This window comes from Entelurus aequoreus, linkage group LG08 (genome assembly GCF_033978785.1).
Source record: "Entelurus aequoreus isolate RoL-2023_Sb linkage group LG08, RoL_Eaeq_v1.1, whole genome shotgun sequence".
NCBI lineage: Eukaryota > Metazoa > Chordata > Actinopteri > Syngnathiformes > Syngnathidae > Entelurus > Entelurus aequoreus.
In genome coordinates, this window is record NC_084738.1 from 33,945,424 (window position 1) to 33,971,132 (window position 25,709).

Genomic DNA, 25,709 nt, shown 5'->3' on the forward strand with positions numbered 1-25,709 from the left:
AGGGAGGTAATGTATAGTCTTTGGCGGGGTTTGAACTCACAACCTACCGGCGGACACTCTAACCACTAGGCCACTGATTGCTGCCAAAGGTGCATCAACAAAGTATTGAGCAAATGGTCTGAATACTTATGGACATGTGATTTCTGAGTTTTTCTATTTTTAATAAATTTGCAAAAATCTACATTTGTTTTTTTCTGTCATTAATCAAAAAACATTTTTTATTTTACTTTAGAAAATGAATGGAATGAAACAGTGAAACATTTAAAGGGGTCTGAATACGTTCTGTACCCACTGTATGGGTACGAGACAGTGGTGACAGGCTGAACAGCAGACTATTCCTCAGACCAAAGGGCAATTTCTATTTAATAAAATTAGAAATTGTGTAAAATATACTTTTAAAGATAACATGTTTTATTATAAAACACTACCAGTTAGCTAATGTTACTGGTAGTGGTATAAAACTTTTATACCACTACCAGTAACATTAGCTAACTGCTAGTGTTAGATTTTTATTGTATTTTTATGGGGTGGAATGTAGCAAACAGTCATAAGTGATGAATTAAAAGATGTCTTTATATCAATATTAGGATATTGACTTTGATGAAACAAATATGTCAGATGTTGAACATTTATTTTTGGGACATTTAAATGAACTATGATGCTACAAAAGATGAGCAGGATAACTATAAAAAAAAACAAAAGGTTGACAATTTAAAAAAGGGTACACGGTATTATTAAACCAAAACCATTTAATTAAAAAGTGACAGGTACATTGATGTGTTAGAATGTTTGGACCAGGAAAAAAGGCTTTGGTAAATCTTGCATTCCAGTTGGTACAGACAAAAAGATTGAGAGAAAAAAACAACATACTGTATGGAAAATCTGTAATTTCAACCCTGAGATAAACCCACACAAAACATACTAGAAAGGTTTTATAACAATCACCCATCATTTAAAAGCTGTATTTTGTAGAACACAAAACTGTTATTGAATTTGAAATAACAAAACAGTCAGCATAGGCAAACACAGAAGTGAAAGATGGCACAAAAATGTGACATGGTTATTATGGGTCAGGACATGTCCTTGAGAAGCTGTCCTACAGACAAGCAGCAGCACACTGGACTCAAAACAGCATATTGCTGCCCCTAGTGGTGTATGTGCAAACACCACTATTGCAATTCAAGTTAGTACCTCTCGTTCATCACACAGGGCTTAAGAGGCACTCCACTGCATCTAGAGTAAAGAACCCAGACGAAGGTCGATCCGAGTGCAAAACTCCAAATTATAAATCATGTAAACATTTTTTTGTTGAGGTCTTCTGCATACGGAGTGACTGACTTTGTCAGGAAACAAATATTTAATTATCATCTAATTGTTGTTGACAGCTGGGAGAAGACAACCAGAAGCACGGCAATACTTTGAACCACATCTGATAATAATATTCATGTCATTGCAGAAGGAAAATACTGCAGCTGGAGCAGAGGAGCGTGCCAGTCCAAAGTGCTTTCTGCAAAAAATAAAATAAAAACCCCACATGTGGAGAGAATACATTCTAACACACTAATTCCCTCACCCAAAATGTAGATGACAACATAGTGCTGTGTTTTACAAAAAAATATGATATGACTATGGTACCTTACAGGGTTCCCCCTTCTTTACCTGACCCTAACATCTTACTTTCAACCATCAACTGCTTTATCAATAACTTAAAAAAATTAACACTCTTTGACAACTGCTAAAGAAGCAAATTGACGTGCTTCAGGAATAAATAAAACCAAATATAATCAAATACATAAATTTTTGTATTTTTTAAATTAAATATTTTGATTGTTACTCACATTTCACAGAGGGAAGAAAACGTAAATAATTACTACAAATTTTGTATTAGAGAGGAATTAAGGTTTATGGGTGCCAAGTGTCAGTCGCAAGGGTTTTTTTGCCACAGCGTCCAGAAGGCGAGCAGGTCACTGCAGGAATTGGCAGGCGAATGGATGTCTGCATGGCAAAAAAAAATTATCATGATTATTTTTTTCATATCATCTGATCTCGATTAATATCACAATTTTTCTTTTTCTTTTTTTAAATTAAAAGCAGATTGTCCCGTGCAGCATTATACCAAGTACCACATCCCTGTTGTTTACTACTGCAGTATCTTGATCGAGGGAAAGATAAATTCAGCAATGTACAGAGACATTCTGGATGAAAACCAATGCTTCCCATCCAACTGATGTAGCATGAGAGGTAGGGTTGGGTATCGAGTATCGATTGGAACCGGGACTAACTTTCCGATTCTCCCGGTATCGTTCAAAAGTTTAAATTTCGATTCCTATTTTCGATGCTGTCACGCCAATTTAGTCCGCCGACCGGAAAAAAATATGTCCGCCGAACCGGAAGAAGAAGCCGCTGAACACCAACGAAGAAGCGCCCACCGCCGGAAGTGTTAGCATAGCCGAGCGAGTCAGTCAAGCTCAAGCATGGATAGCGGGCGTCGGCGGTCGAAAGTGTGGCTTTACTTTACAAAAAAAAATGAAATAACCGCGAAATAACAGAGCTCCATGTCCATCAAGAAACGAGTGGAGAGAGCTGCAGATGTACCAGGACGTTCCACCGATACTTATGTCTGACGACCCTGCTGCATGGTGGTGGTCCGGTGGAACCAACAAAAGACTTATCCTTTGCTGTCAGATCTAGCTTTCTCCTATTTATGCGTTCAAGCTTCTTCCACACCCAGCGAACGTGTATTTTCCACAGCAGGAGACACTATCTGTCCAGAACGCTCACGCATCCTGCCTGAGAAGGCGGATATGGTCATTTTCCTAAACAAGAACTGTCTCTGATTTTATACTGTACCTGCTGCTAATCTGGACTGGGTTTTGCAAGTTGTTTCTTATTGTTTATTTGCTTTTCTGCACCAGGCTAGCCCATCGGTGGGAGCACGGTAACATTTTTAAGTACCTGCAGCATCATACACTTGTGTGTGTAAATGTGTTTTCATGAGGTTTTCAAAAATAAAGCTCTCTTGAGGAAAGTGTACCCCTGGGAAAATGTATTCATAATTTATAATATTTATATTCAAGTTCATAGATTTGATATTTATATTCTAGTTGAAAACAGCCCTGAGAGGAATTTATAGTAAAGTTCATAAAAAGTTAATAGAATTAAAATTGATGGAGAATGTCAGACTATTTCATTCAGAAAGACTGTAGGTTAGTTAGCTCATTTAAAAATATCCTAAACTTTTTTTTGACCCTGCCTCTTAAAAGAATCGGAATCGTCAGGAATCGGAATCGGAATCAGAATCGTTCGAATTCAAACGATACCCAACCCTAATGAGAGGTGCTGCAAAGAGGAACGGGAGAACCTGCCCAAAGATAGGTGTGCCAAGCTTGTGGCATTGTATTCAAAAAGACTTGAGGCTGTAATTGCTGCCAAAGGTGCATCAACAAAGTATTGAACAAAGGGTCCGAATACTTATGTACATGTGTTTAGATTTTTTTTTTTTTTTTTTTAATTCGCGAAAAAATCTACATTTGTTTTTTTTTGTCAAGATGGGGTGCTAAGTGTACATTAATGAGAAATAAAATGAACTTTTTTAATTTTAGCAAATGGCTACAATAAAACAAAGTGTGACACATTTAAACGGGTCTGAATACTTTCTGTACTCACTGTATTTGCATACAATGTACTAGGGTTGTACGGTATACCGGTATTAGTATCGGTATTAGTATAGTACCGCGATACTAATGAATCATTTTCGGTACTATACCCGTCTTTGAAACGTACCGGTCCCGCACCCGCGTCGAAGTCAAATCGTGACATTGCTGGGTTACAAACAGACGAGCATGTTCGGCAGCACACAATCACGGAGTACTAAGAAGCAGACACAGTGTGTAGACAGAAAAGGGAGAACGGACGCATTTTGGCTTAAAAACTAACGATAAAGGTGAACTTATAACACTGAAACGCCCTCAGGAAGAGGTGCTTCAAGACATGGCTAGCTAGCTAGCTAGCGGCTAACGTCCAGCCGCCGTCGGCAGTGTTTTAGCGATTTCTAAATCACTAATCCTGGTCTCCATGGCGACAAATAAAGTAAGTTTCTTACAAGTATCATCCTGCAGGACGAGGAATAGCTCAAAAAGGTTCACGACTCACCATAGCTCACTGTTATCAAAATGTAAACAAACGCCATTGGTGGATCTATACCTAACATCCACTGCAATGATATCAAGTCCAGGCACGTATCTAGTCGATACCACTATGATTACGTCGATATTTTTTGGAATCACATCTTCTTTCGTTTTTAAAAAAATTATTTTATGTTTATAAACTCAGGAAATATGTCCCTGGACACATGAGGACTTTGAATATGACCAATGTATGATCCTGTACCTACTTGGTATCGGATTGATACCCAAATTTGTGGTATCATCCAAAACTAATGTAAAGTATCAAACAACAGAAGAATAAGTGATTATTGCATTTTAACAGAAGTAGAGACAGAACATGTTAAAAGAGAAAGTAAGCAGATATTAACAGTAAATGAACAAGTAGATTAATAATTAATTTTTTACCACTTGTCCTTAATAATGTTGACAAAATAATAGAATGAGAAATGACACAATATGTCAGCAGACTAATTAGGAGCCTTTGTTTGTTTACTTACTACTAAAAGACAAGTTGTCTAGTGTGTTCACTATTTTATTTAAGGACTTAACTGCAATAAGAAACATGTTTAATGTACCCTAAGATTTTTTGTTAAAATCAAGCCAATAATGCCATTTTTTTGTGGTCCCTTTATTTAGAAAAGTACCGAAATAATTTTAGTACAGGTACCAAAATATTGGTATCGTTACAACACTACAATGTACAATACTACATTTTTATTTACATAATTATTTTATTCAAGACAGAAGTTTTACATTTTTCACTTTATTATTCTCAATATTGGAGATTATTGTTTATTTGCATGCAATGTACAATGCTACATTTTTGTTTACAGAACTATTGTATTCAAGCAGAAGTATTGCCTCCCATTGGAACCCCTTAATTTACTTGTTTGAACATTTTTGCATAACAAATACAATGTATATCTGGGGCCGTACTTATCAAGCTTCTTAGAGTGCCATTTTACACTTAAATCCTGAGAATTTGCGAAATTTAGTCCTACTCTCAAACTTAAGAATAAAAGCTTTTTATCAACGTTCTTAAGTCTAAGAATCACTCCTATTCTCCACGATATTTAAGAGACCTTCAGAGGTGTCTTAAGTGGTTAGGAGCTGCCAGCAGGGGATGGCACTGAGGCGAGAGAGACGTGCGCGAACATTCAGGGAGCGGAACGATGTTCTGGATTTGTTTGATGATGAGCAGCTGATCAAACGGTATCGTTTAGACAGAGCGGGTATTATTTTTGTCACAGATTTAATACTTTTCGATTCCATGTTGATTTCTGCATGTGGCTGCAGTGGGCTAGTATATATATACGGTGCGGTGGTGGAGAGAGTGAGCAGCACCAAATACCTGGGTGTGCACATCACAGATGACCTCTCCTGGAAGACCAACACTGCATCACTGGCCAAGAGGGCTCAACAGCGCCTCTACTTCCTCCGCAAACTGCGAAGAGCAAAAGCCTCAGCCTCCATCATGCACTCCTTCTACCGGGGCGTCATTGAGAGCATCCTGACCAGCTGCATAACTGTGTGGTACGGAGGCTGCACGGCGTCCTGCCGCAGGACGCTGCAGCGCACAGTTAGGGCAGCTGAGAAGATCGTCGGTGCCCCCCTCCCCTCCCTCCAGGACATTTACAACACACGCCTGTCACGCAAAGCACTCCGCGTGGCAGGCGACATCACACACCCCTCACACGGCTTCTTCAGACTGCTGCCATCCGGCAGACGACTGAGAAGCCTCCGAGCTCGAAGCTGTAGGCTGAGAGACAGCTTCATCCATCAGGCTGTCAGGAAGCTGAACTCTCTCCCGGCCCCCCCCCCCCTTCTCACTCTGCCCTGCAATCTGATCTGAACTGTGAACTGAGACACTACACCCCACCCCCCCCCCCCCACTCACCCACACACACACACACACACACACACACACACACACACACACACACACACACACACACACACACACACACACACACACACACACACACACACACACACACCATCTATCACTTAGCCACTTTACTCCGGACTCAAAATGCTGCTAACTGTTTTAACTGTTTACACTGTTTACATTGCACTTTGCACTCCCATCTGAATACTTGAATACTTACGTTGCAATACTGTATATACAATAGATAGATATTATAGATATTCTGGTATTATCTTCTTCCCCTGTATATTTTTCCCCCCCCTCATGCGACTGTTTAAATTGTTGTCTTTTTTATTCTTCTTTTACACTTTATATTTATAGACACCGTGGTTGTGAGAGGAACGTAATTTCGTCCACCTGTATGTCCTGTACAAACAGTTGTTTGACAATAAAGCTGACTTTGACTTTGACTTTGACTAGAGCCACCCACACCAGTTTCAAATTAGTTGCCTAATTAATGAATTGGAAAGAAAATGTTATGACAGTAGCGTATGTGTGTGGCCGTGAGGTGAGTGACGTCAGTGAGTGTGTGGGCGACAGAAGAGAGGGAGCGGTAGCGTGAGTGCCGGCGGGGACTAGTTTGTTTTGTATTATTTTGTAGTTTATTGTCAAAATATACACTCCCATTGTCCACTTAAATATTTCCAAGATATTTCTTTATTCTTAGACAACGGATTCCCTTCCGTGATTGGTCATTTCTATGGACACAGAAATGACGTCACCTAAAATTCCATTTACGGCACATAGTAATGTCGTAATTCAGCTCTGAGTGTGACACTTAAGATTCAGTCCTACACTTCGCTGAAAGTGTGAGTAAGACGCTTGATAACTAACTTTTAAGTGCAGCTTTCAGCAAAGAATTTATTTACTCTTAAGTCAACTCTTAGCAGACTTCTTAGGAGTAATTCTGAGAAGCTTGATAAGTACGGCCCCTGGTGTACAAAGAACAACATTATACAAATAAGAATTATGCTAAGAGTTGAGTTGAGTTGAGTTTGAGTTTATTTCGAACATGCAAGCATACAACATGATACATCACAATTTCCAGTTTCTCTTTTCAACATGTTCGAAAAGGAGTAGGAAGAAGCAGAGCTTATTTAATCCTACCCCTTTTCTTTACATAACAGTTGCAAAACTTTTTGTTCACTTCCTGTTCACAATTTATTCACAATAAACTCCATAAGTAATCACAATAAAAATAAATAAATAAATAATAGTAAGAATTTAATAATAATAATTGGTGAAGTAAGTCATATTTCATATGATGAGATAAGTACGATTACTTTAAGAATGAATGAATGGATGGATGAAATAAATTGAGAATATTTGTCATGGTTCTTCTTCTTTGTACTTTGTAAACACTTTAAGTTTGAAGAGTTTCATATTAGTACATTGTTTGATTGCTTTGCTTAATCCATTCCATAATTTAATTCCACATACTGATATACTGAAGGTCTTAAGTGTTGTATGTGCAAACAAATGTTTTAAATTACGTTTTTCTCTAAGATTATATTTCTCCTCTTTTTTTGAGAAGAATTGTTGTATATTCTTGGGTAGCAGGTTATAGTTTGCTTTGTGCATAATTTTAGCTGTTTGCAAATTCACTATGTCATGGAATTTCTGTATCTTTGATTCAATAAATAAAGGGTTTGTATGTTCTCTATATCCAACATTATGTATTATTCTAACTGATCTTTTTTGTAACACCGTTAATGAATGAAGTGTACTTTTGTAATTATTTCCCCATATTTCTACACAGTAGCTCAGATATGGTAACACTAGTGAGCACTAGAGACTATGAAGGGATTTTTGGTCTAGAACATGTTTTGCTTTATTCATTATTGACGTGTTTCTTGCAACTTTATGTTGTATATTTTTTACGTGAGATTTCCAGTTCAATTTATCATCAATCATTATACCTAGAAATTTGGTTTCATTTACTCTTTCAATTTCTATTCCGTCTATTTGTATTTGTATTTGACTTTCTCTTCTACTGTTACCAAATAGCATTATTTTAGTTTTACTAAGATTCAACGATAGTCTTTTTTTTGTCAAACCATCTTTTTAATTTGTTAATTTCTTCTGTTATTATTTGTATTATCTCCTGTGTGTTCTCTCCTGAACAAAACACTGTTGTATCATCCGCAAATAATACTAACTTTAAATATTTTGTAACTTTACAAATGTCATTTATATAGAGATTGAATAATTTAGGTCCTAGTATTGATCCCTGAGGTACACCACAGGATATATTTAGCGTTGTAGACGTGTGTTCGCTTAGCTTCACGTATAGAGTAAGATGCGGTTTATGCAGTCATTTCAAATAACTAGTTTTTGTTCAAATAAAAGCTAAACTTGTTTTGAATTATCTCTGTCATTTGTATTCATTGGTTTCTTTAAAAAGTAGGGGGAGAAAAAAAACTGAAAAAATTGTAAATCAAATTTTTTGTGAAAAAAATCGGAAATGTTATTTTTAGGACACTTTGCCCAGGCTTAGTTAGCGCTTATGGTATAATAACGATATAGCAAATACTTGGTTAATATTCAGGTCACGACATTTAAATGGAGTATTGTTGGCAGATTTTGGATGGTTACTTATAGGACTTTGTGGGCGGAATAGAGGTGCCCCATTGACTCAATTGTAAGCAGACCTTTAAAATATGTTTATGATTTTGAATGCATAAAAGAAGAACATGTGTTCTTGTCTTACATAGGGATTGTGAATGATAAACAGCACATATCTTCAAATTTTTTGCGAATATCCAGTATAGAAGACTTCCCCAAGTGACTTCACCCAACCCTAAATTGAATTGTCAAAAAACATTCGGAGCGGAATATTCAAAATGGCTGTCTTACATTGTGGCATTTTGTGAATGTTTAGACTGTATTTTCGCATACTTTGCGGATTGGAATTAAAATTGGATATGGTTTAACGGATACAATGAAACACAATTCAGCATATAAAGTCAACCTGTTTTTTCATTCTACTGGTAATTTAAAGGCCTACTGAAGTGATTTGTTTTTATTTAAACGGGAATAGCAGATCCATTCTATGTGTCATACTTGATCATTTCGCAATATTGCCATATTTTTGCTGCAAGGATTTAGTAGAGAAAATCGACGATAAAGTTCGCAACTTTTGCTCTCTGATAAAAAAAAGCCTTGCCTGTACCGGAAGTAGCGTGACGTCACAGGAGCTAGTATTCCTCACAATTCCCCATTTTTTACAATGGAGCGAGAGAGATTCGGACCGATAAAGTGACGATTACCCCATTAATTTGAGCGAGGATGAAAGATTCGTAGATGAGGAACGTTACAGTGAAGGACTTGAGAGGCAGTGATGGACGTATCTTTTTTCGCTCTGACCGTAACTTAGGTACAAGCTGGCTCATTGGATTCCACACTCTCCTTTTTCTATTGTGGATCACGGATTTGTATTTCAAACCACCTCGGATACTATATCCTCTTGAAAATGAGAGTCGAGCACGCGAAATGGACATTTAAAGTGACTTTTATCTCCAAGACAATACATCGGTGAAAACACTTAGCTACTGAGCTAACATGCTAGCATCGTTCTCAAATGAAGATACAAACAAAATAAATAAACCCCTGACTGGAAGGATAGACAGAAGACCAACAATAATATTAAAGGCCTACTGAAACCCACTACTACCAACCACGCAGTCTTATAGTTTATATATCAATGATGAAATCTTAACACTGCAACACATGCCAATACGGCCGGGTTAACTTATAAAGTGCAATTTTAAAATTCCTGCCACACTTCCGGTTGAAAAACTCCTTTGGATATGATTTATGCGCGTGACGTCACAAAAGCAACGGAAGTGGTTGGACCCCATCGGACCCGATAGAAAAGCCTCTTGTTTTCTTCGACAAAATTCCACAGTATTCTGGACATCTGTGTTGGTGAATCTTTTGCAATTTGTTTAATGAACAATGGAGACTGCAAAGAAGAACGTTGTAGGTGGGATCGATCGGTGTCTTAGCGGCTAAGTACAATACTGTAATATCTGTGATATTTGCATTAGTGTACTGTGTCTTTAAGGGTTTGGGAAATGCGCATGCACGAGTGAGTTGGCGGAGAACTTGAGTGTGTGTGAGCGTGAGTTTTGGCTAACAGCAGCTCGTGTATGTGTGTACGTTACTTTTTGAACTACAACCAGTTACCGCTTGTTAATAAAGCGATTGAGCAGCGCATCTTCGTCTGTGTGACTCCTTCTCCACTACAATACTTACAGCAACACAACAAGGACTACTTACCCTGACGCCTAGCCGATGCTTGCCGCCAAACCCACGGATGAAGTCCTTCGTCGCGCCGTTGATCGCTGGAATGCAGGTGAGCACGGCTGTTGATGAGCAGATGAGGGCTGGCTGGCGTAGGTGGAGCGCTAATGTTTGATCATAGTTCTGTGAGGTCCGGTTGCTAAGTTGCTAAATTAGCCTTAGCGTCGTTAGCAACAGCATAGTTAAGCCTTACCAGGCTGAGAATTTTTAACCGTGTAGTTACATGTACATGGTTTAATATTATTGTTGGTCTTCTGTCTATCCTTCCAGTCAGGGGTTTATTTATTTTGTTTCTATCTTCATTTGAGAACGACGCTTGCACGTTAGCTCAGTAGCTAAGTGTGTCACCGATGTATTGTCTTGGAGATAAAAGTCACTTTAAATGTCCATTTCGCGTGCTCAACTCTCATTTTCAAGAGGATATTGTATCCGAGGTGGTTTAAAATACAAATCCGTGATCCACAATAGAAAAAGGAGAGAGTACATAGTTCTGTGAGGTCCGGTTGCTAAGTTGCTAAATTAGCCTTAGCGTCGTTAGCAACAGCATAGTTAAGCCTTACCAGGCTGAGAATTTTTAACCGTGTAGTTACATGTACATGGTTTAATATTATTGTTGGTCTTCTGTCTATCCTTCCAGTCAGGGGTTTATTTATTTTGTTTGCATCTTCATTTGAGAACGATGCTAGCACGTTAGCTCAGTAGCTAAGTGTGTCACCGATGTATTGTCTTGGAGATAAAAGTCACTTTAAATGTCCATTTTGCGTGCTCGACTCTCATTTTCAAGAGGATATAGTATCCGAGGTGGTTTAAAATACAAATCAGTGATCCACAATAGAAAAAGGAGAGTGTGGAATCCAATTAGCCAGCTTGTACCTAAGTTACGGTCAGAGCGAAAAAAGATACGTCCACCACTGCCTCTCAAGTCCTTCACTGTAACGTTCCTCATCTACGAATCTTTCATCCTCGCTCAAATTAATGGGGTAATCGTCACTTTCTCTGTCCGAATCTCTCTCGCTCCATTGTAAACAATGGGGAATTGTGAGGAATACTAGCTCCTGTGACGTCACGCTACTTCCGGTACAGGCAAGGCTTTTTTTATTATCAGCGAGCAAAAGTTGCGAACTTTATCGTCGATTTTCTCTACTAAATCCTTTCAGCAAAAATATGGCAATATCGCGAAATGATCAAGTATGACACATAGAATGGATCTGCTATTCCCGTTTAAATAAAAAAAAATCATTTCAGTAGGCCTTTAAACCATGTACATGTAACTACACGGTTAATAATTCTCAGCCTGGCAAAGCTTAACAATGCTTTTGCTAACGACGCTGAAGCTAACTTAGCAACCGGACCTCACAGAACTATGTACTCTCTCCTTTTTCTATTGTGGATCACGGATTTGTATTTTAAACCACCTCGGATACTATATCCCCTTGAAAATGAGAGTCGAGCACGCGAAATGGACATTTAAAGTGACTTTTATCTCCAAGTAAGACTGCAGCTAACGATTATTTTTCTATCGATTAATCTATAGATTATTTTTTTCGATTAATCGGTTAATCTATAGATATTTTTTGTTCGATTAATCTATAGATTATTTTTCCTTTTACCGATTATTTTTTTTATTAAAAATGAAGATGAAAAAATAAATGTAGGCCAGTTTTTTCAAAAGGCATGGCTTTTATTTACAAAAAAAAAAGAAGTATGGCCATTCAGTCAACATTGACAACAACTTGACTAAATATTCTGTAACAATGTAAACATTTAAAACTTTTAACTTTTAACAAAATTAAAAGTAGCTTATTTGCTTTTTAATGGGCAAATATAAAAGTCAACATCCAGTGCAAATCGTAATATTCTGCAATAGTATAAGCATTTCAAAAGTAAAAGTATTGCTTATTTTGCTTTAAAATGTGCAAAAATAAAGATAAACATCCAATACAAAAAAGTGTAAAACGAAATATTCTGTAACAACAGCGTAAACATTTCAACAAAAGTGAAAGTATTGCTTATTTGCTAAAATGTGCAAAAATAAAGATAAACATCCAATACAAAAAAGTGCCAATCTAAATATTCTGGAGCACTGTAAACATTAACTATTGCTTTTAAAATGTGCAAAATAAGCATCCAGTCCAACACAGTACACAATAACCAATTCTACTCATTCCAGTGAGTGACTAACAGTTGTAATGAAGAAAGGTTAGCATGTCTACATGCTCTGGTTCTTTTCATGTTTACAATATTCCCAGCAGCTGAAAATAGGCGCTCAGAAGGGGTCGATGTGGCTGGAACTGAGAGGTAATTAGCCTTCACCTCAAGCCAGGACTGCGAGTGAGCTGAGCTGCAGTTTAAGTTTCTAGAAGGTCAACTGGCTCATAGTGATGTTACTAGTAGTTGACTGGGAGGTGTTTATTATCATTTGGGGAGAGTCCGCTGCCTGATGCTCACCTGCTAAACACCTATCTGCTCCACGCTGAAGCGCTGACTACATGCGCTCTGAATACACACTGCTGATTGGCTGGTAACGCTCTGAATACGGACCGCTGATTGGCTGATAATGCTTCGTGTGTACCAATCAGATGGTTGTGTGGGTGGGACAATGCTGCGTGCTGAGACAGAGGCAGGAGCGAAGCAGCTTGTTAAGACTTCAGCAGCTAAAGTTAGCTTTAGCTTAGAAACTCGTTCGGTACACCCCCGTACCGAACCGAAAGCCCCATACCGAAACGGTTCAATACAAAACACGTACCGTTACACCCCTAGCAGATACAAATGACACATTCATGTTTTTGTGTAATGATGACAACGTATGCTCACGCGGACGATTGACTACCGTAATTTCCGGACTATAAGCCGCACCTGACTATAAGCCGCACCAGCTAAATTAAGGGACAAATACAGATTGCTCCATATATAAGCCGCACCCGACTATAAGCCGCAGGGTTTTGATGTGTAATTAGCGTAGTATATAGGGGTTCCTGCTACCACGGAGGGGATTGTCGGGACAGAGATGACTGTTTGGGAACGCAAAGCGTCCCATTTATTAACAATAAATCTTTCAATCATTCAGTCAAACTTTCACATCTTTGACATGGCGAACAGCATTCGTGCAGAGTACAAATAATACAACGGTGCAAAGTAATACAAAGTGCTCGCCTGTACGTTATCAAAATAACCAGCCTACCGGTATATGAAAAGTCAGTCTTTAATCATTGTGTCATCGTCTTCCTCCTGCGTACGAAAACCACCGAAATCCTCTTCGTCGGTGTCGGAGAAGAACAGGCCGTATATAAGCCGCACCCTTGTATAAGCCGCAGGGACCAGAACGAGGGGAAAAAGTAGCGGCTTATAGTCCGGATATTACGGTAGTTGATGGTTGATGGTTTTCTTTTCAAATGTTCGTTCATAGCCGTTGTGCTGCTATGATAGGCCATTTCCGCTCGACACAGTGTGCATACAACAACATTATTAGGCTGTGTATTAAAATACTTCCACACTTTTGACGACTTTGGCGTGATTTTTCCCCCTCGCTCGCATCGTCTGCTTTGCGCTTCGCCATGACGGTAGTGTGACGTAAATATGCGACGCGTCGACGCACAAAAACGGCGTCGACGTATTTACGTAACCGATGACGTCGATGACGTCGACGCGTCGTTTCAGCCTTATCTCCAAGACAATACATCGGTTACACACTTAGCTACTGAGCTAACGTGCTAGCGTCGTTCTCAAATGAAGATAGAAACAAAATAAATAAACCCCTGACTGGAAGGATAGACAGAAGACCAACAATAATATTAAACCATGAACATGTAACTACACGGTTAAAAATTCTCAGCCTGGTAAGGCTTAACTATGCTGTTGCTAACGACGCTAAGGCTAATTTAGCAACTTAGCAACCGGACCTCGCAGAACTATGATAAAACATTAGCGCTCCACCTACGGCAGCCAGCCCTCATCTTCCCATCAACAGCCGTGCTCACCTGCATTCCAGCGATCAACGGCGCGACGAAGGACTTCATCCGTGGGTTTGGCGGCAAGCATCGGCTAGGCGTCAGGGTAAGTAGTCCTTGTTGTGTTGCTGTAAGTATTGTAATGCCCCGCAGTGGAGAAGGAGTCACACAGACGAGGATGCGCTGCTCAATCGCTTTATTAACATGCGGTAACTGGTTGTAGTTCAAAAAGTAACGCACACACATACACGAGCTGCTGTTAGCCAAAACTCACGCTCACACACACTCAAGTTCTCCGCCAACTCACTCGCGCATGCGTGTTCCCCAAACCCTTAAAGACACAGTACACTAATGCAAATATCACAGATATTACAGTATTGTACTTAGCTGCTAAGACACCGATCGATCCCACCTACAACGTTCTTCTTTGCAGTCTCCATTGTTCATTAAACAAATTGCAAAAGATTCACCAACACAGATGTCCAGAATACTGTGGAATTTTGTCGAAGAAAACAAGAGGCTTTTCTATCGGGTCCGATGGGGTCCAACCACTTCCGTTGCTTTTGTGACGTCACGCGCATAAATCATATCCAAAGGAGTTTTTCAACCGGAAGTGTGGCGGGAATTTTAAAATTGCACTTTATAAGTTAACCCGGCCGTATTGGCATGTGTTGCAATGTTAAGATTTCATCATTGATATATAAACTATCAGACTGCGTGGTTGGTAGTAGTGGGTTTCAGTAGGCCTTTAAACATGGGGTTAGGGTTAGGTTTGGGGACACAACTATCAAAACTGATTCATCATTATGACACTGGAAACAGCAGATTTTGAGTGGATGTATTAACTCACCAACAGGGCTTTTTTCTCCTGGGATCACTTTGTTTTTCCACGAAGATTGTGAATGTCTTGTTCTAACAGATGAAAACGTAAACATGAATGTCTTATACCGGGAAAGCAACTACAGAAAAATCAGCTTCTTGTTTCATATAGTTCTTTCCAACTCACCTTGTGCTTTTTACACTTCATGGAGAAGTTTTCTTCAATGAGGACACAGTCTGTGAGAACAAGAACGAACATGAGTCAGCAAGGGGGTTTGACTGCCCACACGTGCGCATCAGTGTCACCGGCCAGCAAAACATCAAAAGAACATTACGTGGGTGTTGCAAACATTGAGCTGCAACATCAGCGCCACGAGCTATACATATTTAAGCCTGTCAGGTACATATTAACATTAATAAAAAGCCTTGCATCGATTCTATACTGGTTAATGTGAAATCATTTTGATCTTACCTGCCTCCATAGCACACCTGTAGTGGTATTTGCTGGGACAACCTTTGAAAAAGCAGCCCAGGGTTGCACCAGGTCGAGAGCAGGCTGAGCACATCTGCCCACACACGCACGCAAACACACACACACACAGTGTTGATCAGCACATTTCCACGTTCCACAAATAGGATGCTTTTGCGATACACAAATGCAGCTTAGTTATAAGGCGAATAGACTGTCTCACAAGCATCAAAGCTAAGCCTTTACCATAAAAGATTCATATTGTGCAGGATGTATGACCTAAATATTTTAGTCTAGTCAAGTCCTATTAGACTGAGGAAATTTCATTTCAGCCTTTATAAGACTTCCAAGAGCTACACAATATCTAAAACATAACACCCAACCATGACCGACAGTCAATGAATTAGGCCGTATTCTGCCAAGACCCTAGATCTCCTTGTATGAGCTCCCGAAGCATGACGCTGCCATTTGTTGAAGTACCTTCTGCTGGGCTTTTCACACGCTGATGTGAGCTAATGTCTTCGGGGAAATTACGTCTATCGTCTAATAAATCAGCACGAGGGGAGAACTTTTCAACGAGACGCCTCCAACTGAGCAGCTGCAGAGGGCAGGCAAGCAAGCCTGTGCATTAATGCGGCCTTGGCCACCATTTAGTATCGGACGATTTTTGTGAAAAAGTATGTGATGGGCCTTTGTCGATAGATGCCTTTCAAAGCCTTTGACTGATACTTTATTTAATCATTTCATCTTGTCATTATCAAGTATCGTAACTGTAACAGTAAGACCAAGCCAGGAGCAGACATGTTAATCGCTAAGCTAGCTTGAAACAACTAAAGAAATAAGCGTTTTAAGAAGTCTAGATTTATGCTTGCAAATTCAGGAAATACCTGTAATTTCCTGGACACAGTAGCACGTGGAGGGCAAAAACTAAATGATTTAAATTAGTACATTGCAGTTTTAACTTTTGTTTAGTTACTGTGTACTGTTGACTTTATTGTGTGAACAAACAATTGTATGTAATATAAGACAATAAAGAACTAGTTTACATATTGGGTTGATATTGGTAGACTGTTAATGGCACTCACCCCAAATATATTGAAAAATGTACAGTTAATACATATCGACTGATTTCACTTATAGAAGATTGGTATCAGAATTGGCAGCAAACAACCCTGATCAGACCATCACATTTTCAAGAGGCCTTGTATAATACTTTTTCTGCGTACAAGGTTTTTTATGATAGTGCTCACAATTGACCAAATAAATCGTATAGGTAAGGCCATAGCCTGACAAGTGCAAACTTCTTCAGGAGGAGGGACTGCAATTAATTTTATGTCATTGTTTTGCCAAACAATGCTGACTTGGGTAAAACATGCTTAAATTTGGTAGTTTTGATTAAATGTAGTGTAGTATTTCCTAATTGTTATTATAGTATTGGACCTCCATCCATCCATCCATTTTCTTCCGCTTATTCGAGGTCGGGTCGCGGGGGCAGCAGCCCAAGCAGAGAAGCCCAGACTTCCCTCTCCCTAGCCACTTCGTCCAGCTCCTCCCGGGGGATCCCGAGGCGTTCCCAGGTCAGCCAGGAGACATAGTCTTCCCAATGTGTCCTGGGTCTTTCCCATGGCCTCCTGCTGGTCGGACGTGCCCTAAACACCTCCTTAGGGAGGCGTTCGGGTGGCATCCTGAGCAGATGCCCGAACCACCTCATCTGGCTCCTCTCAATGTGGAGGAGCAGCGGCTTGACGCTGAGTTCCTCCCGGATGACAGAGCTTCTCACCCTATCCCAAGGGCTTAAGTAGCCGAGGATCGGACCGCCAAGTGCCCTGGCCTTCGGCTGCCGCCCAGCTCACACTGCACCTGACCTCTATGACTCCTCCCATGAGTGGTGAGCCCATTGGAGGGGGGAAACCATGTTGCCTCTTTGGGCTGAGCCCGGCCGGGCCCCATGTGGAGAGGCCCGGCCACCAGGCGCTCGCCATCGTGCCCTACCTCCGGGCCTGGCTCCAGAGGGGAGCCCCGGTGACCCGCGTCCGGGCGAGGGAAATCTAGGTCCTCGAGTTCTTTCCTAGATTTTGAACCCTGAGGCTTATAAAACGGAGCGGCTAACTTATGGATTTTTTTTTTCTGCTAATGCCCATATTGTTTTGTGTTTAATAGTTTGCATTAGACCCAAGCAGAGGACTGAAATTGTGTTTTATTGTTTGTGCAATGGCACCATCTTTTGGACGAGTTCGCTCACTGCAGGATTTGCGGGTTAAAAATGTACTTCCTATTTGATGCCGTAAACCAGAACTACACGTCCGTAGCGTTTTTGCTCAAAAGGGTTCTTCATTTATCACTCCAAGCAACGTTTGTAAGTTTTACAGTTTAATTCATACTTACTAAACCGTCCCATGTGTGATGCCTGTAGGAGTGTTTTCATTCATATTTGTGCGTACTATTGTAATGTGATGAAGCTAGGGACGGCGTGGCGAAGTTGGTAGAGTGGCTGTGCCAGCAATCGGAGTGTTGCTGGTTACTGGGGTTCAATCCCCACCTTCTACCTTCCTAGTCACGTCCGTTGTGTCCTTGGGCAAGACACTTAACCCTTTGCCTCTGATGGCTGCTGGTTAGCGCCTTGCATGGCAGCTCCCGCCATCAGTGTGTGAATGTATGTGTGAATGGGTAAATGTGGAAATACTTTGAGTACCTTGAAGGTAGAAAAGCGCTATACAAGTATAACCCATTTATCATTTAGTGTCATTAGCATTAGCTAGTATGCTAACACGTTTACGAGTGTCTGTTAGTTTTATTAACATACAATGGCATTCTTTTTGTATTGTTTCAGTTTCACAAATTCCTCAATAAATTAACCAAAACGTCACCGTGGAGTTACTGAGTCTGTTTAGTTGATGTAGAGCTAGCTTCCACAGCTAGTGGGTCCATGACGATGACTTCGGTTTTGTTTTGATCAGAAGTTTTTTTTACAGCTGTGTTACAGACACCTTTTTGAAACAATTAAGGTATGTGAATAAACGTTTACAAAATATTTATGTGTAAACAACTGCGGCTTATAGTCGGGTGCAGCTAATATATGGAAAAATATTTTTGTCTTCTAAAATATTGTGGGGGTGGCTTATACATATATATAGTCCGGAAAACGCAATAGTTAACATTTTTTACCTCATTGGCTCCCATGCGTAAGGCAGACTGGGGCAGTGCGCCAGACAAAAGTAAAGTGATAGTAAAAAGTCAAGTGAAATTAGACATGGTAAAATGCTTGGAGAAATCAACCTTGCATGCTCGTTCCAAAAGGAAAAAACGTTCCACCCATCATCCCGGACAGAGATGGCATCTTAGAACATGCGAAAGGATATTCTTTAAAATGGGCAGTAATAACTGAGCTGACCGAAGGATACTTATTTATGCATTACCTCAGAAAACTGTAATTTTTACATTAGAGCACTGTAATTATTACCGTCTCATGAGCCACCTTGACAGTCTCCTCCAGGCCGTACACTTTGCCCTTCACCAAGAACACGCCAGCTGACCAGATGCCGCAGTCTTCGTGGAGCCAGTACTCACAGGGCTCAAACGGCAGCACAGGGGGGCTGTACCAGTCCTCCACATCTGTTGGCCACATTTCCGAGCGAACCCGCTTTGCTGCAGGGCTGCCGGTGTTGACAACACCCTGCTGATCCGCTAGCCTCCTTTTCCACAATGAGGGCAGAACAGCACGTTTACCCCCTCTACCCCTTACACTGCAGGCTGAAGAATCGGAATCGCTGTAGTCGTCCTTTAGGCATTTAGGGCCAGACGTGCAGGCAGACATTTTGGTGATCGGTCGGTATCCTTCAGGGTAGTAAGGACCGTGGAGATCCCCCAAGTCCATGGCGTTGGCAGACAGTCCACACAAGCAACAGACCAGGGAACCCTGGTGCTGGCCATGACTGGACGCCCGGCCTAGCTGAAGACAGGACGTGCTGGGTATAGTTGCAGAAATAAAGCTACTGGTGTGATCCTGTACCTCCCTTTGGCTCTTTTTGTGGGGAGTACTGACCTCTTCTGGGTAATTCACTAAAGTGCAAAGTGACGCAGAGGACTGCTGCCGCTGCATATGGATGAAGGGGGAGAAATTATCCAACTTCGACTCCCTTTTCACCTCCTTGTAGTTGGCGTACCGGAGTTTGATCTCAGGCTCCTTGGGAGAGAAGATGGATAAGGCCGGTCTCGGTTTGTGCTTTTTTTGTCGCCTCTTAGGCGTGCGAGTTGACTTCGTCTTCACAGTTTGCTGTACTTTTTTACCTTGAGCTGACCGTGGGTTTTTCTTTGGAGTTTCTTTAAGTGCTGGTGGTGAACATTGTGCTCTATTTGTTGACAGAGTAGGGTTTAGGTGTGCAAGAAGCTCCTCCGTTGAGTTTTTGGAATGAAGATGTTTCCTCTCCGACCTAGCAGGGCTCTTCTGTAGCAACTGTCCAGGTTTTGGCACATCCTCTGGCACATTCTTTGACAACCTCTGGCTTTTAGGAGTGATTTTGCTAAATGACTTTTTAGAATTATTGGTGGAGGTAGTAGTGTCCAAATCAGTGCTAATAATGCTATTGGTTTTACCATTTAGATGTCGGGTTACTTTTTGTTTCGCTATTGCTCGGCCTTGTCTTTTCCTGTCATTCCTCTTTAGACTTGTCGCATTAGAATATCTAGTTTTCATTTTGGAGGCATTTTCATTGGTGTTAATGCATCCTGATACTTTATACCTGCTTGAATTTATATTCATAACTATAGATTCTAAGTGCATACCTCTGCCGGAACGTAGTTTCCTTTCATTTACAGTCCTCTGTAATGTGCAAACATTACCATTCAAGTAAGGGGTGACAGTTTTGGGTTTGTCTTCTGAAATTCCAGACAAACAAACATCTTCTCTACAGTCAACCAAAGAGTTCAACTCTGGTTTCCTACTGTGGGCAGGCTGCTTGTTTTCATCACTTAAATTTAAACTTGCTGTCATGTTGCTGATGCCAGACCTGAGTTGACTGGCCTCTTCTGTGTTCGAGTCATCGCAACCAGTGTCACCAGCGTGAAAAGAGTTGTCCCCGCTTGGTGAGCTGCAGGCCTGAGGCAGCACAAACACATCCTCGACATCATCCGGTGAGGTAGGTGAAGGGGAAACGGGGTCATCTAAAAGGCGTTTGTAATCCATGATCAGTGAAAATTGCTCTACTGGGGCCACGCTGTTATGGATCATCAATGGCTCCTTTTTCGTTGACATATGCAAGAGGATCTCAGAGCTTCCCTTCCTCTCCTCACGCTCCCTTGTCTCTGGTGATGACTCAGAATCCACACCTAAACGTGACCAGCTGACATCTTGGCCATTCTCCAACCCACAGCTCTTTTCAGTCCTCCCGGGTGTGTTTTGTTCATTTCTGGTCGTCTTGCTCGAACTTACTTCCCCATTAAATTCACAAAGCGGCCGTGGAGGACATAATCCATCAATCTGTGGAGCTTTAGAGGATGAATTAAAAGCCTGAGTGGCGAGGTCCACCGGTCTGTCAACATGTTCCACGTACAGTTGATTCAGTGCATAGGTAGTCTCGCCATGCCCTTTCTCAACCTCACTGGGAGGGAGGAGGGAGAACTTGCTGATAGGTGGCACACCATAAAAAGGTGAAAGCGGAGATGCTGAATCAGCGTGGATGTGAGACCTGCTCACGTAGGACAGGGTCACTGTGGTGCGGGATAAAGCATTATCCGGTTGAATGTGATCCCCTGATTGCTGTAAAATATTAGCGAGGGTGGTCTCTGAGGATGAGGGTAATTCAGGGTTACTGGTTCCAGAATTGGAGTGCCAATCTGGGACAGTGACAACCCGCTGGACATCACAGGAAGTGCCACTCAGGCTCCCTTTCTTAGTTAAGTCAATCACAGTGAGGATGTTTGAGGCGGAAAGGTCCTGAGGTTGTAGATCATCCAAGCTCCCGAGTGGTTGCTCCATAACAACTGAAACGCACCAACAAAAACAATGTCATGTACCGTATTTTCCGCACTATAAGGCGCAACTAAAAACCTCCAATTTTGTCAAAAGCTGGCAGTGTGCCTTATTATCCGGTGCGCCTTATATATGGACAAATATTGAGCCACAACAAACTTCATTTTCATAAAGTTTAGGTCTCGCAACTACGGTAAACAGCCACCGAAGAAGAAGTTCTTCTTCTATGGTAAGCAGCCGCCCCCGTAGAAGAAGAAGCGTGTGGTGCATACTGGGATATATGACGTTTCATTTCCATTTGTGTGTTTATGTAAAGACCCCAAAATGGCTCCTATTAAGTGTGTTGTCTGTCTAATTATAAATAATGCAGACGAGGCGTGTTGGCTGAGTTCTCAACGTTTACTCACAGCGTGCTCGGCATGGCGAGTCTTGTCTGCATACAACAACGCTTCTCAGGGCTACCGCGAATGCTTGTCACTCCCGTTGCATGCTGGGTAGTGTAGTTGTTATATTCCTTAGCCTAGCTCATAACATCACATTAAGAGACACGCTTACGCGCTTAATTCAATACTCGCCGTCATTCCGGGTGGATTGACAAAAGAACTCCAGCCGCTAGATATTGGTGTCAAAAGGGCATTCGAAGCTAGACTGCTAACTGCGTGGGAACAACGAATGACAGAAGGCGAACACACATTCACCAAGACAGAAACAGCGCCGGACAACATACGCCACTATTTGCCAGTGGATCGTAAATGCCTGGGCTGATTCAGTCTCAACTGTGGTCCGAGCTTTCAGGAAGGCAGGAATTGTCAATGAACTGCTGGACAACAGCAGCGACACTGACTTCGACGAGACGGAGCTTCCATTTTGGATGCTGTATTCGCCCACTGTTTAATTCGGACACTGAAGAAGAAAAATTTGAGGGATTCGTGAATGAGGAATAACTTCATAAAGTGAGCTTTACATGTTTATTTTGTGTGTTGTGTTGTGTGACATTAACGTTTGAGCAACGTTGAGTTATTGATATGTTATTGCTCTGCACTATTTTTTTTTTTTTTTTTTGCTCCATGCTTTTTTAACCTGTAAAGCACTTTGGTTCAATCTAAAAGTTGTTGAAAACATGCTATATAAATAAAGTTGACTTGACTTGACTATTTGGAGTGTTACTATATTGTGATAGCACTAACGTTTGATTTACGTAACACGAGTAAATCAGCTGTTTATTCATTTTGGGAGTGAACAGAGTAGTCAGAACGCTGGTTTGTAATCTATTAATAAAGTTTGACTGACCTATCTGACTGTTTTGTTGACATAGTTGCGCCTTATAATCCGGTGTGCCTTATATATGAACAAAGTTTTGAAATATGCCATTCATTGAAGGTGCGCCTTATAATCCGTTGCGCCTTATAGTGCGGAAAATACGGTATATAAAGCGTTCTAACCAGGCTTGTACAGCCTACAGACCTTTTCTTTCTATAGCTTAATGCACACGTGACTTAAGCTCTGCTTCTTTCTACTCCTTTTTGAACACGAATTGTGCAAATGTAACCACGTGATTTTAACAACGCAACTTGTTGAGCATTTTAGAAACAAATAACCATACCTACCTCAACATTGGAGTCATTGGCTATACCACTTTTGGGTCAAAAGAGGACTATCTTTATTACACATAATTACTGTGGAGTGTTTTCAACAACACAATTATGTAATCAGTCATTGTTACGTTATGGCAGGAATTTATCATCAAAAAAGAATATCGATCACGTTTAATTAATGTTCAATGATACACATGTTTTGTAGTGTGCACGTTATATACGTTTTTCTACACGTCAATGAGTGTTATAACAAGTTAGGCTTAAAAAACGTAAAGAATTTGCCAACAACGTTTGACAGGTTTGCCAACTCAATGGCTAAGCTACCGTTAGCTAGCTAGGCCCGGCAACGTTGAACTGCGCCTGCAAACAGCCGGTTTATATTCCTTGAACATAATAACATAAAGCAACCGAGCGCTTGTCGCAATTTTGGAAAGGACAGCCAAGTACACTTACTCGGCTTCATTTCGGCCTGGCGTACTTCATCGAGGGCCAACACGTTTGGCTGAAATGTAAACTTTTATGTGCTGAACCGCGCAGTGTCAAGTCACTAACCGTGGAACTTTCCTTGCGCAAAAAGGCAAACTTGTTCACGTGTTTTGGCTTGTTCGACAGATATTGTGTCCCGATTCGAAAAACGCATGTCGATTGATTTAACTCATGCGCGTTTAGTTTTCATATATACGGAAGAGCCAAGATACGAGTGATAGGTATATTTTAACGTGTTTCTGGCCACCACAATAAGGCCCGACTGGATAAAACAAAGACTAACATAAGCGGAGGTTATGTGCTGTACAAAGCAGTTGCTAAAACTTACCCGGGCGGGAGGGACCGTCGCGTTTTAAACGTCCAGTTGAGAAGAATCACCACCCCACATCTCTCTCCAAGAGCCCACTAATTTTGATTAACTTTGTACAAAATTACACACAAGCCCCTAAAATAAAATACGACCCTCAGAGTTTTCAGGAACACACTATAGTCTGATAGCCGCAACGTCAAGTTGTTTTTGTCCATCATGTTTCCTTTCCGGATATCCCTTCACAATAATGTAATTAGGGGCACGTTTTGAGTTTCTTTTCATTTTGACAAAAATAATGATGCAAAAGTAACACCATACGAACGTATGAATTCAGACTGACAACGACAATAACGAATTGTCAAAACATATATCGAAAATTACAACTTTATTTCTGCTAGATTTTATGTTGTCACATCTACCTTGATTTTTCCTGTCCTACACTGAGCAAAAACAAGGTCGTGATGCAATACATAGATGTAAGTCAGAAAATACTTCTTTTTTTTCATGTTTTTCCTAATAAATTCAGTTTACAAAAAAAAGATAACATTTGAGGCGCTGTGGCTTAGCCTAGCGTAAATGTAGCCTTAAAAGTTTTTTTTAAGGCTACATTTATTTATTCGGTTGTTTAAACTATTTAATAGTGCAACTGTATTTGTATGACTGTACAGTCACGATCAAAAGTTTAAACGTAATGTCATGGCTATCTTGAGTTTCCAATACTTTCTACAACTCAATTTTTTTGTGATAGAGCGATTGGACCACGTAACTTTCCTCCAGAAGGTCTTATCTTTGTCCATGTGATGATAGATGAATCAAAAATTTAGCTTTTTGGCCACATTACCCAGTAATATGTTTGGAGGAGAAATGCGAGGCTTTATATCCCAGGAACACCACTCCTACAGTCAAGCATGGTGGTGGTAGTATTGTGCTCTGGGCCTGTTTTGCTGCCAATTATGGAACTGGTGCTTTAAATGGGACAATGAAAAGGATTACCTCCAAATTCTTCAGGACAACCTAAAATCATCCGCCCGGAGGTTGGGTGTTCCAACAGGACAATGACCCCAAACACACATCAAAAGTGGTAAAGGAATGGCTAAATCAGGCTAGAATTTATGTTTTAGAATGGCCTTCCCAAAGTCCTGACTTAAATGTGTGGACAATGCTGAAGAAACAAGTCCATTTCAGGAAACCAACAAATTTAGCTGAACTGCACCAATTTTGTCAAGAGGAGTGGTCAAAAGTTCAACCAGAAGCTTGTGGATGGCCACCAAAAGCGCCTTATTGCAGTGAAACTTGCCAAGGGACATGTAAGCAAATATTAGCATTGCATACTTTTGACCCAGCAGATTTGGTCACATTTTCAGTAGACCCATAATAAATTCATAAAAGAACTAAACTTCATGAATGTTTTTTGTGACCAACAAGTGTGTGTTCCAATCACTCTATCACAAAAAAACAAGAGTTGTAGAAATTATTGGAAACTCTGGACAGCCATGACATTATGTTCTTTACAAGTGTATTTGCTACTTACTAGGGATGTGTCAATCGGTTGGCCGTATCGGCCAATTAATGCATTTGATTGCTGATCACAAACCAAAATCCTCTGGGTGACACTGCCTTAATTTTTAGTCCCTTGGCTGACAAGCACCTAATTATGTGTTAATTTACAGCGTGGAGTCGCTCCCGTAAACTAATAACAATCACCTTCATTACGGCA

At 40.7% G+C, this 25,709-nt stretch overlaps 1 protein-coding gene across 1 annotated transcript; it reads right to left on the bottom strand.

The window, feature by feature from the left end:
- Positions 1-614: 614 nt before the first annotated feature.
- On the bottom strand, positions 615-24,233 carry si:dkey-94l16.4 (retinoic acid-induced protein 1). The gene is made up of 6 exons (XM_062056332.1): positions 24,011-24,233; positions 19,094-21,612; positions 15,637-15,730; positions 15,352-15,401; positions 15,196-15,257; positions 615-1,995 (listed from the first exon to the last, which is right to left on the bottom strand). Coding segments are annotated over exons 2-6 (2,721 nt in total). The 5' UTR covers positions 21,608-21,612; positions 24,011-24,233; the 3' UTR covers positions 615-1,994.
- Positions 24,234-25,709: the final 1,476 nt, after the last annotated feature.

What these genes read in the sequence shown, in the direction of transcription:
- si:dkey-94l16.4 (XM_062056332.1), bottom strand. Translation starts at nt 21,607, where the DNA reads ATGGAGCAACCACTCGGGAGCTTGGATGATCTACAACCTCAGGACCTT. An exon ending in CAGGTGTGCTATGGAGGCAG is followed by an intron (nt 15,402 to 15,636) that starts GTAAGATCAAAA and finishes TTGTTCTCACAG; the next exon opens with ACTGTGTCCTCATTGAAGAA. An exon ending in TGAAGTGTAAAAAGCACAAG is followed by an intron (nt 15,258 to 15,351) that starts GTGAGTTGGAAA and finishes TTCATCTGTTAG; the next exon opens with AACAAGACATTCACAATCTT.